This window comes from Grammomys surdaster, unplaced genomic scaffold (genome assembly GCF_004785775.1).
Source record: "Grammomys surdaster isolate TR1022 unplaced genomic scaffold, NIH_TR_1.0 126187, whole genome shotgun sequence".
Classification (NCBI taxonomy): Eukaryota; Metazoa; Chordata; class Mammalia; order Rodentia; family Muridae; genus Grammomys; species Grammomys surdaster.
Window position 1 is genome coordinate 1,544,401 of NW_021620993.1, and position 13,136 is coordinate 1,557,536.

The window sequence follows — 13,136 nt, forward strand, 5'->3', positions numbered from 1 at the left end:
AGAGAGAGAGAGAGAGAGAGAGAGAGAGAGAGAGAGAGAGAGAGAGAATATACTACCGTTTGGGGACCAAATACTCATACTCAATCTCTGTAGGAAACATTCCATATTTAAACGACAGTGTGTTCCTCTCTCATGATGGATTGAATGACATCCACCAAGATTCATGTTTGTCTGGATCCTTGGAATGTAACCTTGCCTGGAAATAAATCCTTAGTGAACAGTTAGCTAAGGCTTTTGGGTTGTGATCAGTAAGACACTGTCCAATCCCAAGCTTCCAGTATCGAGGTCTGAGATGACAAATTCCTGTTTTGAGTGACCACATTTGCCTTCATTTGTTACAGCAGGCACAGGAAACTAATCTGGCCACTGTGGTGTCCAGAAAGCACTTTCTCATCCCAGGCAGCTATAGGCACAGGGCAGGTGGGCCTTGGAAATGAAAGACTTAAAGCATCCATTGTGACAAGGCACGCGGGCAAGCTGCTCAGTGAGGGTACAGCACACGCTCCACTTGTCCAGGAAGACCAGAGAGCTTTCAGAGTTCTTATTAGCGTCCTTCAGTTGAGCATCTGCTCCACCAAGAGCATTGCTATGTGTATCCTGAGGACCACAGCATCTCTGCAAGGGAGACTTTGTTTGCTTGCTTGGTTTTTGTTGTTGGTGGTAGTTGGTTGGTTGATTCGTTGGTTGGTTGGTTGGTTGGTTGGTTGGTTGGTTTTGTTTTTATTTTCTTCTTTTTTGAGACAGAGCTTCTCTGCATAGCCTTCACTGTCCTGAAACTCACTCTGTAGACCAAGCTGGCCTCGAACTCACAGATATCCAACTGCTTCTGCTGCCCTCCTGACTGGTGGGATTAAAGGTGTGAGCCACTGCCACCATCATCTATGTCACCATAATCTTCTCTTCCTCTTCCTTTTCCTCCTCCTCCTCTTCCTCTTCCTCCTCCTCCTTCCTTTTTGCTAGGCTCCAGGAAGCCTTGCTTACTCTGTCCTACACACAGCATAGATGAGGCACAACCAGAATTTGCCTGATTCTGAGCCTGATCGACACCCCCACCTACCCCATTCTCCCTTGAGTCTCCTGCTGCTCAGCTTTCCTTCTTATCTTTCCCCACCGCCTTGGGTAGAGTTAATTAGTGCGCTTGCTGCCTGCAACTTGAGTAGGAACACATAGCTGTGTGCTTTAAGATTTTCTACCAAGCTCACTTCAGAAAGATTTGTCTTCAGAAGAAATCACAAGCGATCGATCTTTAAAACAGTTCCAAGTTCCAGTGACTAAGCCTGTATGATTGATTGGTTGAAAGATTGACTGAGTGATTGCTTTTTTTTCTTTTCTTTTCTTTCTTTTAATACTTTTTTTTTTTGAGACAGCTTGCTGGTTGTCAACTTAAATACAAAGTGGCTGGATATAGCACTAAGGATGCTTTTTAATTAAATCATTTGAAGGGAAGATTCACTCCTAATCTGGATATTTTAAGGTGAGAAGATCCACTTTTAATCCAGGCCACACCTTCTGCTGGCAGTCTATAGAACAGACATGGAAGAAGGAAGCTTGCTATCTTTATCTGCTTGCTCTTGCTCTCTGGCAAGTCTGTTTAAAGTCTACTTTTTTCAGATTCAGGCATATACTGAAAACAGGCTGAGACTTTCAGCCTTGTGGACTGAACAAATGCTGGATTCTTGGAGATTTCATTGGTAGAAAGCCATTGTAGGACTATCTGGACCACCTGTAAGCTGCTCTAATAATCCTCATAGATAGATAGATAGATAGATAGATAGATAGATAGATAGATAGATGATGGATGGATAGATAGATAGATAGATAGATAGATGATTCATTCTGTAAGTTCTGTTCCTTTCTAGAAAACCCTGACTAATACAGAACAGGAGGGCCTTTCTGGCCTCAAACTCATGAACCTCTGCCTCTGACTCCCTAGTGCTGGGTTCTCCAGAGTGCATCATTAAGTTCTGCCAAGCCTTGAGTTTAATAGACATTTAGAAAGTTCTCAGAACTGGTTCTTACTCCGCAGAGACAATGACAACTGTCAGCTTCCAGACTTTCCACAGTTCCCACATCAGCTGCCTTCCTCCTAGCTGTGGTTTGGACTATTCCTCAAAATCCAGCACAGGAATTTGTCTGTTATTCCTACCTCCACTGACACGTGACTGACTGCCAGAGTGCATCCATTTACTGTGGCTGCTGTAGCAAGCTAGTGCAGACTGGTGGATTCAAATAACAGAAATGTATTCCCCAGTTTTGGAACCCAGAGGCCCAAGATCAAGGTTGAACAGGGATACTCTCTCCCTCTCTCCCTCTCTCCCTCCCTCTCTCCCTCTCTCTCTCCCTCCCTCTCTCCCTCTCTCCCTCTCTTCTTCTCTCCCTCTCTTCCTCTCTCCCTCTCTCCCTCTCTCCCTCTCCTTCCCTCTCCCTCCCCCTCTCCCACTCCCTCCCCCCGTCTCTCCTTCCCTCTCCCTCTCCATTTTCCCTCTTCTCTCTCCCTATCACCTTTCTTTCCCCTCTCTACCCTCCCCCTCTCTTTTTCTTCCTCTCTTTTCTCTTTATTTTTCAGTGTCTCTCTCATCTCTGTGACCTCTGCCTCTATCCTCTCATGGCCATCATCTCTGTGCCCCAAATATCCTTCTGTCTATCAACTTAGAAGAATAACCAAAACTAAGTTCCTTGCATGAAGACCCCTGGCCTATTCTAACAACAAAGAAGAAATATTGGAAATGAAATGCTCAGTAAATCACAGGCAAAGTGGGAAATGCCCCCAAGAGATTAGACAAGGCAGAGGGAAAGGTTGAGGAGCTGAAGAAAAGGTGGGGAATTGTTACACTGAGATAACAGTAACAATAACAATTACATTAAGGGACTTCAGGACCCAATTAAGACAGCAAACCTGTGAATCTGCCACATAGGAGAAGCAACCAAATTATAGATGAAAGGTATAATGAACTCCAAGTCTTTATAGCAGGAAATTCCCAAACTTAAGAAATTGATATACAGGTACAGGAGGCATTTAGAACCCCCAAAGAGACATCACTAGTAAAGAACTTTTCCATGTCACACAAAAGCTAAAATTCAAGAGTATAGAACAAAGAATATAGGGAACTGCCAGAGAGAAGTGGTGAGTTACTTACAAAGACAAACCTGTTAGGATGAGAGCAGGCTGTGAGCACAGATCCCATTGGCCGGGAGAATACAGACAGATATGTTTCAAGTCACAAGAAGTATGCTTCTAATCAAGATTATTATACTGAGAAAAATTAACCTTTAATTCAAGGGACAAATAAAGACCTTCCTTGATATGCATACACTTATGTATTTTATGATTACCAAGCCAGCACTCCAGTAGATACTCAAAACCACGCTACATACAGAAAAGGAAGAAAGTGTTACACAATCATACAGGCTAGGGAAAGAACAAATTTCACTGGAGGAATGAATAAACGAGAAATAGAAAATAACTAAAGCTTATTGACTCAGTAAACTAGAATGTTTCTAAGATGAGTTAGGGATACATTAGCCTGCATTTTTCAATAATAATTTTAAATGTTAAGAGCCTAAGTCCCCAGTCAAAGGATGCAGACTGGGTGGATGGGTTAAAAAGCAAGTTTCAACTAAGTTCTATCTGCAAGGACCCTCGTTGGCAAGAAAACAGACAGATGCAAGGTGAAAGGATGGGAAATGACATTTTGAGTAAAACACTCTCCCAGAACACTCTTGATTCTGATGAGCACATTGTCAAAAAGGAACAGAAGATAAAGCCAATACAAAAATCAGTGGCTTTTCTATATACCAATTATGAACATGCAGTGAAAAGAATCAGGAACACAATCTTATTAGCAATAAGGAATAAATCTGGCTAAGGACTTGAAGAAGCTCTACAGTGAAAATGATGAGCTCTGCTGTGAGAAACTGAAGGAGGTATTGGAAGACAGAAAGACCGCTGACACTCACATATCAGCAGAGCTAAGGTCTGAAAGGTCATTTCTTGAAGGCTAATCTACAGGTTCACTGCAGTCCTCATCAAAATTCCTCTGGAATTATTCTTATAAATACAGAACAACGCAACAATTCGTATGGAAGCACAGCAGATTCTAAAGAGCCAAAGAAATTCTCAGTGATTCTGGATGTATCAATGTCTAGTTTTGAGGTGGCTTCAAAACACTGTTCTCAGCACTCAGTAGGAAAACTAACAACTCAGAGGAGCAGTAAAGCTAGACAATCATCACCATGACCACCGCCATCACCATAATCACTACCAGCACTGTCACCACGGTCACCATCTTCAATATAACATTTCCACCAACATCATAATGGTGGAAATGATCTTTAGTAAGCACCACTACAGCCACCGCCGTCACCATCACTACAGCCACCGCCGTCACCATCACTACCACATCCTCCTTGCCGTGGTAGGCAGCAACAGCGTCACCACCACTTGTCTTCTTTGGCATCTTTAACCAAACTCCACATATTGGTCAAACAAATCAACAAACATCCCTCAGTTTGAGAGATTGGAAATTCAAAATCAAGGTGCTAGCAGACTCAGTCTGTGGTGATCAGCCACATGGTCATAGATAGCATCTTCTTGCTCTATAATCACAGAATGGCAGAAGAAGGCACAGTCTCTGGGGTCTTGGGTTTAACGTTATTAATCTTATCCACGAGGGCTTCATGGTGCAATCACCTCCCAGGCTCTCATCTCTTAATGCCATTGCATCGATACCATTAGGTGTTCGATGTATGAATGGGGAGAGGCAGAGTAACCCAGTCCCTAGCATCACCACTACCATCACGGTTACCATTCCTACTACTGCCATCACCATCACATTTCCATCAGCACCCCCGTCATTAGCAGCAGTAGCAGCACCTTTATTGAGCAGCTATTACATTCTGGTATGGTACTGCATTCTTTACCTGTGATATCTAGCTCCTTTCACAGGAAACTCAAGAGTCATCTGAGACAGGAAGTGAGGGATTGCCCTTCATGCGCCTCAGCTTCTGTTAGAACCCCACAAACTGAGTAGGTGGTAGGAACGAACGGGTCATGAGAAAGCCTCCCCCACCTCCATGCCACAGCTTCCTTCACAGCTTTAAGGAGCAGACTCTTGTAGGCCTGAGGCATCAACATTGCCCTTGTTTTAATTTGCACCTTTCCAACTGAGAAGCAATTACAGGATAATGATTCATTTCTCTAATGTGTCAAAAATCAGCTGCTAAAAAAAGGCAAAAGCAACCCACTGCATTCCTATTCTGACCATTGTCTTCCTGTTCCTCTGAGGGAAGGCTAGATTCAGGCCTCTCAGATGTAGTGGGGATGTTATCGTCCCACTCCCAACACACATACATATATACATGTATGTGTGTGTGTGTGTGTGTGTGTGTGTGTGTGTGTGTGTTTGTGTGTATAAATTTTTTGAGACAAGGTCTTATGTAGTCCAGGCTAGCCTTGTGCTCATTAGGGTATCCAAGGATAACCTTAGATTCTTGACTTTCCTGCCTCTGCCTCCTACATTCTGAGATTACAAGTGTTCATTACTATACCTGACCCATAAAGGAGATTTTAGGCATCACACCCTGACCTTTAAAGATCAAAGGCAACTTTCCCAGAGAGGCCACATGGAGTGCGAAAGAACTTAGAGCTTGGAGTGTTCCACCCCATGCATACCCTGCCTTCTTCAGCATCCCTGGGTGGCTACAACCTGATCTTACCTTCTTTCATCAGTTTACCCACAGGTGAAATGGGTCGTAGGAACTGTGGGGTCTAAGTGGGAAAGACACGTGTAACAAGGGCCATTCAACAGCTCAGGAAGGCCATTCCATCTGCCACCCTTCCAGGGCACCGGCCTTGGAGCGGGTTCTAGCAGTCTGCAGTGACCACATTTGTGGCTGCACTGTTCGCTGGTCTCCAAGCCACTACCTAGTCCTCCTTTCTCAATTCTTAAATTGTCTCAGCCGTAATCAGGGGAACAAAGGCCAGGGAAGCCAAGATGCCACCTGCCTCCTTCTTTAGTGAGGTTTCTCTTTCTCGTGTGTATCTGTGTGTGTAGCATCTACACATAAGGGTGGGTCGGGTCATCAGGACCAGCCCTATGAAGCTTGCCCTTCAAGGTGGAGAATTATACAGTAGCTAAGGAGCGTGAATGTAAGACTACATTTTAAGAAATCTGGGATGAGAGTAGCAGATAATGAAGTAAAGAATGATGGAGAGAGCTGGGAGAGTGGGGTGAGCATCCTCACTGAGCTGTCTGGAAGCTCCTGTGCTTTCCAACTGAGCATGTCCAGAAGCTCCTGCTGAGCAGGTGGAGTTCATAGGAAGGTCTGCAGACAGCCTAGGACTGCCTGAGCCCCGCAGAGACCTAAATGACAAGCTCCCAGGTCAAGGGGGCTCCCCAGAGATAACCTGCTAGATGAGTGGACCCAGAAGGTGGGCAGGGCACGATGGGTGCACAGAAGGTGGTGCCACCAACCCCAGAGCCAGGAAAGAGCCAGGGAAAAAAAAGGTTGGAGGTAAGAGGCTGTTTTGCAAGTCTCTGGAATGAGAGAAGGAAAAAGAGGAAGGGGATCCCTGAGGAGGAGAGAGCTAGAGGCTTGAGGGAGCAGGTGCCACTGGAGGGGGTCTTGCCTGAGGAGCCTTTCAAAGATAGGAAGAGCGCTGGAGGGGAGGGGTGGTTCAGAGATCTTGTGCTTGCCTAGCATGCACAAGTAAGTCACTGGGTCTCATCCCCAGCACTGCAAAAACAAACAGGCAAGGAAAACATCTTCCTCAGACTGGCCTGGAACAGGTCCAGCCCTGCAGCTGTCAGCTTGGAGGTCAGGGAAAGCTTTCAAACTCCCACCCACTGGGCTCAGGCTCTAGGTCTGGAAAGTTGACCTTGAAAAGGGCAGATGCTTGTCACAGCTAACCCAGGATGGCAGTGCTGCCCGGCTGCAGAGCATGCTCTCTGGCTTCTGTAACCCTACCCCAGCCTGATACCTGCGGTGCAGGCTGCAGAAGCTTGGGGAGAGGTTGTGCTGCCTGGAACAGGAAAATCAGCTGTCTGTGGTAGAGGTTAGAGGGGACAGTAGAGAAAGGCAGAGCCTGCTGCTGCCTTACACAGGCTTCTGCCTCCTCTGCCCTGTGTCCCACCCCTCTGTCCAGCAATGGGTTTCTTTCCGATCATCCTCATTCAGCTTCAGGCTGGCATTGAGAAAGAGCATGTTTCCAAGACTGGCTCTGCCACGGATTCTTTAGAACCTTTGGAGGCTCACCCTTCTGTGTCTCCGTGCCTCTTGTAACCTGAGATAATATGGAGAGAGAGTCATAGGGTCAGGAAAGCGAACTACCAATCACAGTGCAGGCAGCATGCTGCAGTGGTCAATACATCATAGATATCATTTAGATAAGATGTTTGCCTTGACTGAGAAGAACACAGGCAAAGTCCAGAGCACTTGGGGCCCAGCCTTGCCACCTGTGAGACACAGGATGATGTCTCTATCCTCTCATCAGTGGCTTGTCTGGGACACATTTCCAACATGCCTACCTCTGAACACAGTTGTTAATAATTACCCCACCCCCTTACACTCCCAAATGTCTGAGTGGAAGACAGATCACCTGGTGTCTCTGCCATTAGATGACTATGACAGTTCCACCCTCAAGGGCTTGGATAAGAACAAACGGAGAAGTGTGCCCTCTTATCATCAGCCTCTGGGAATCTTCACACACATCCTGCCCGTAGCAAAGATAGGCAGAGATTTGCATCCTGTGACAGCCAGTCATTCAGACACCAGAGCCTTTGAGCAACAACAGTGTGCTGTGGAATGAGGAAAAGTCAGTTCTCCAGCCAGCTGAGTCTCAGCTCCACTAACCTATTGAGCCTCTGCCCTCCCCAGGTCCCTGAGGAGCCCCTCACCAAATGGACCTGCCCACCTGGCCCAGCACTACTTCCTCTGTCTGCGCTGTTTTCCCTGAAGTAGACTAATTTAGCATTTTGGGATTAGTCACAGCTGGATTGCTTTCCTCTCTAAGCATTTAGGAGCTGATTAAGCTGAGATCTCACCAGGGTGATCCCAGCCTCTTGGCTGACTCTGAGGAGCCTCTGATGCTCTGCTGTAAAGCTGATCTCACTCCGGGTGTTAAAGCAGCAGGTGGAACACATGTCAACAGGAACTCAGGACAGAGAAAGTCTGTGTGGGCTTCAGTCTTGAGTAAAATGGGACCTGGAAAAAGCCAGGATGGGCTTCCTCAGGAAGGACTTAAAACAGGTTTCCTTGGGAGACTCCAGGAGACAGCAGCAGTGGGCACCAGGCCAGAATAGAAGGTACCCTGAGGAGCAATATGGCCCCACCAAGGAGTTCTAGGAAGCTACAGGAGAAAACATATCCCACAGGAAGGACTTAGAGCAACTTTCTTTTGGGGCAATATAACCTATCCCTCTGCCATGTGGAAAACCAGCCAAGGCTTCAGCCAGGGTGCCACCAGCAAGTGAAGGTGTCACAGATACCCTGAGATGGTGGGAAGTTTAACAAATGTTGTTAAACCTGTTCCAGCCTCCTGGGTCCAAACCAGATAAGGAGACCTTCCTGGGCCAAAGGTGCTGCTCCTTCAGAGCTAGGCTGTGGACATCCAGTTCAAAAAGCATCTCTAGTGGGAGCTCTGTCATTTGTGTTCACTGAGTGAATAACCTAATACATCCATTCTGCAGTCTTGAAGACCAAGCCCTAGGTGTAGGATGTGATGGCCTCAGTTGGCCCTCCTCCAGGGTTGACTTTTAACTGCGGTACATCCCAGGTTGAGTCCCCTCCCCCTCCCCACCCCAATGCAAGACTTCTTTTCTTCTGTGCTCACCTGAGAAGTAAAGTACCCCAGGAAAACCTGCATCTTCCATGTTTTCTGAAAGATGAACTCCACCCCAGCCATGACTGGGGCTTGTTCTGATAAACTTCGTGTTTCTTAGCTGAATGTTTGCCATTATAATGTGGTGTGCCCTATGGTTAATTAGAATGAGTAGGGCCAGTTTGAACTCCCATGGCCCATTTCTCTTGAGACTTCAACAGCTTCTGTCTCTGACAGGAGGTTCTGGAGGCCACTGTTTCAGCATGAGCATCGCTCTGGAGTGATGAGCAGAGAACTCTCTGAGAATGGAAACACACTGGTTGGCAGCAGGGAGGGGAATGCCAGTTTCTTTGCATGATTGTTCTATGCAAATCTAAGTTGGGATTACTGTGCTTCTGTGATGACCCAGGGAGTCTTCTTGGAGCACTTGCCAATACTTCCCATCCCCACCCCACACATACACTAGAGTTCTCAACTGCTTGTTTCCCGCTGATAACCCTGGCTGATTCCCTACTCTCCCTCCAACTGACCCTGCAGTTCAATAGTCCTTCAAGATGACTTTGTGTGCCACCTGCCTAGCTGCCCCTGCCTACAGGTGTACCCCTGTGGTAGCCTGCTCTAAGGGTCATGGGCTATGTTAGTATTTTCCATCATTCTGACGAATAACTGGAAGCATGTATTTAAAAGATCATTTTGGCTCACAGTCTCCGAGAGTTTGGGTCTACAGGTCACAGCAGGTTTTCTGGGCCTGGTGTGAGGTATATAGAACCACAAAAGACTGATGGACAGAGCTGCTCACTCTGTGACAGACAGGAAGCAGGGTGAGAGGAAATGGCCAGAAATAATGCCTATTTGTCCAGGGCATGTCTCCAGTGAAGGCAGAACACCGTGGAGAGAGGATAGGGCAGAGATGTTAACAGACAGGAAGGGAGAGAGAATTGACAGAGAAAGAGGTGGCCAGCAGCAGCCAGTACCCTTTGAGGACATGTCTTCCCTTCCTCTAACTAACACCGTCAAGTGATTAATCTGTTGATTAAGTTGAAGTCCTTATGAGTCAGTGACATCTCAAGATTACATCCACCAGCTAGAGGACAAATCTTCAACTGTGAGCCTTTTGGGTGACACTTCATATCCAAACCACAAGTGTCCTGATTTGAAGACCAAGGCTCAGATGCTGTGAGGTCATGTAAGGTGGTGAGGCTGATTGACAAGCAGGAAGTTGGTGTCCATTAATTGCATTTTAACCCAAGATAAGTTTATAGGAACATGATCCAACTCTAAATGAAGCTGCATCCATAGTTCATGAACGTCTGTTGCTTTGAGCATCATGCAGGTCCATGTAGTACTGTGTCTGTGCCTGATGTCAACCTGGGGCCTATTCCTCCTTTGACTAGGTCAGGGAAATGTTTGTGTCTCTGGAACCCAGGCTGAGGACTGCTAAGAGCACCAACCCTCCCTCATGCAGGTACAGCTGCTGGTACCTAGATAGCATCCTTACATTATGGCAGTCCATGGCCTGGCTATGGATCCCGTGTTAGGGGTGAGGTCTGCTCAGGGGTTCATTCCTGTCCCAATTCTCCCCTCACAGGTGGGATCCCGTTCATCCTGACCGGAGAGTTCTTCCAACAGTCAGAGCGGCCGGCAGCCTTCATTATCGCCGGCACAGTCAACTGGCTCTCCAACTTCGTAGTAGGGCTCCTTTTCCCCTTCATCCAGGTATGCCTGACAAGGGAGCCTACAGCCATCACGTTGCCTAGGCACTCTGAGACGTGATGAAATTTGTCTGGCTACACTCTGATATCTCTCTCTGTCTCTGTCTCTCTGTGTCTGTCTCTCTCTGTCCTCTCTCTCTCTTTCCGTCTCTCTCTTTCTCTCCCTCTTTCTCTCTATTCATGCTATTGTCCCAAGGAAGGACAGATATGTACTTTGACTAAGATTCTCTTCTCCCTCCTGTCCCTCCTCCCTCTTGTCCTTTTCTTCCTTCTGTCCCTTTTCCCTTCCTAATGCACCTCTTCTCTCAATCCTCTGTATCCCTCCTTCTTCCTGTACCTCCCTCTTATGCCCCCTTTCACCTTCTGCCCATCCTCCCTCCTGTCTCGGAGCTAGCCATGTCTCCTGAAGAATGGGTCACTTACTGGTGAGTATGTGCTGAAATCCTAGATTGTGTTTTGAACCTATGACTTACAGATCACTTTTCCAATATGCTTACCACTGGATCCGACAAATATCATAGAAATGTAGTAATACACATCCTACACATACTCCAAGCCTCCCAAAGAAAACAGTGATTGGTTGGAAAGTGCCAACATACACCAGAACCAGATGCAAATACACTGGCTAACTTAGTAATTCAACATAGGGTTTGCAGTGTTTTGGGCATCAAAAATGAGTGGGCCCCAGCCTGTGGTTCTGAGGCATGTGAGTGGTCCCGAAAGACTTCTTAAAAGAAGCAACCTTGGAGTAGAGGCATGGGAAAAGTAAGGAGCAAGGCAGTCTGGGAAGTGCAAAGTCCAGGCTAGTGTAAGAGCAGTGCAGAAGCCCTGAAGCTGGGTCATGCTTGACCTAGGGTGGGGTTTGGGTGGGGTGACAACATCAGGACCAATATGGCAGCCGCAGGGATAGGCAGATAGCTGACTGAGCAGAAAGTGAGCTCACAAAGCTATCCATAGGTTAGAACATGAAAGACAAGGACTTGGCAAGGGTTCTGCACAGAGACAGGGCCCAGCAGCATTCAATCAGAAGGTGAAACTTCCCTGCTCCAACACCCTCCAGTGCTCCCTGATGCCCATGATACAGCGGAGTCCACCTCCAAATGGTGAGACTACATCATATATACCTCCAAGAGACAGTCTGCCATCTCTCCCCAAAGGGAAGTTCCTCCCTGACCCACTGTTCTTAAATCTGGTCAGTGCTTCTTAATTTGCTAGGGGCAGCCCAGCATGTCCCAGCCATCCTAGTCCAAGCCAGAGGAGTGAGAAGGCCCTGTTCCCAGCACATCATCCCCAGAATCAGCACAGCTTCAGACCTATCAGAAAGTTACTTCTCCCTCAGCTGCAGACCAGTCCCTCTGTGCCACAGCCCACAGGCATGGCTTCCCTGCCCATGTCACCTCCCACAGCCCTTGGCTGGACTTACACTTGATCCTCTTACAGACAAGTCCACTGAGGCGAGGGAACAGGTGGTCATCCCAGGCTCCACAGGGCCCAATTCGGCCTGCTTCTCTCTGTGCTGGTCTGCCATGTGTTGCAGTCTCCTCAACCCAGCAACTAGAAAATGGGTGCCCCGTGCACCTCTCAAATCATATTTGGCTGCTTTTAATGTCTTCCCGTCTCAGGTGCTACAAAGCCCTTCTGTGGGCCACAGGATACAGAGGGGTCCACACTCAGCACTCCTCTCCTTGTGGTCCCTTGCCAGCTGCAGCCAGGACGTAACAAGCTCATTTTTCAATTGACTTCATACCCTCAGTGAGATTTTCCTGTCTGATTAAAAGCTAGCAGGCAAAGCCTGGAGTCAGTAAAGCATCCATTACATGGTGACAATGAACTTGAAGTTGCCTGTTGATCTTTTCTACTCATTTGCAACTGAGCCTTCCCAGGCTGTCTGGGTCTGGGAAGCAGGTCTCTGTCTTCTAAGCACCTGGGGGTGGGCAAAGTAGAAGATCTTATGGACACTACAGTACTAATGGCATCCTGCCAGGCTGGGAGTGAAAAGCATCCATTGGCTGTTCACACAAACATCTAGTAAGTACTTTCTCTAATGCCGGAAAACCTTCAACCAGGAGGTACAGGCTCCAGCAGCCCTTCTGGGAGACTCCAAAGGTCACTCCCACCGTACATGACAGAGCCAGAATCTGAACCTGAGCTCTTTATCCTTACCTATAAGACAAGGAGAAAAAGAGAGCTCTGGTACTCAGCAGATGACCCTATTCTAAAGGCCCACTTCAACTTGAGTTGAGTTTTAATTTATCCACAAAAAAAAATCACTTACAGATACAGATAAAAATTTATACAGAGGGAGTCTCTCATCGGTGTCTTCCACAGAGCTCTGTGTTGTGTGGTGTGTGTGTTTGTGTGTGTGCGTGCATCTGCTGGAGAGGGCTCCAGCTGACTCTGGGGCCACTTGACCTTTATTTCACATCACTCAGATTTGCAAATCATTCCCCATCTGCACATCCCTCTGGTGGCATCACAGTGCTGCGTCTCATTTGACAGTTTCCCATGCATCTGGGACCCGGATTCTATATTCAGTTTCATTCAATGCAATTATCCCGGCCCACTCAGTTGGCTCACTTGTCAATGAGGAAATCACAGAGGCAGCA

The 13,136-nt window shown here is 47.2% G+C and overlaps 1 protein-coding gene across 3 annotated transcripts in view; it reads left to right on the forward strand.

Annotated features, from left to right (window-relative positions):
• Slc2a9 (solute carrier family 2 member 9) overlaps positions 1-13,136 on the forward strand; it is a 124,417-nt gene that overhangs the window by 103,528 nt on the left and 7,753 nt on the right. For all 3 annotated transcript variants that reach the window (XM_028758068.1, XM_028758067.1, XM_028758069.1), the window contains one exon: positions 10,407-10,534. In XM_028758068.1, coding sequence (XP_028613901.1) covers positions 10,407-10,534 — 128 coding nt within the window. The remainder of the gene's footprint in view (positions 1-10,406; positions 10,535-13,136) is intronic.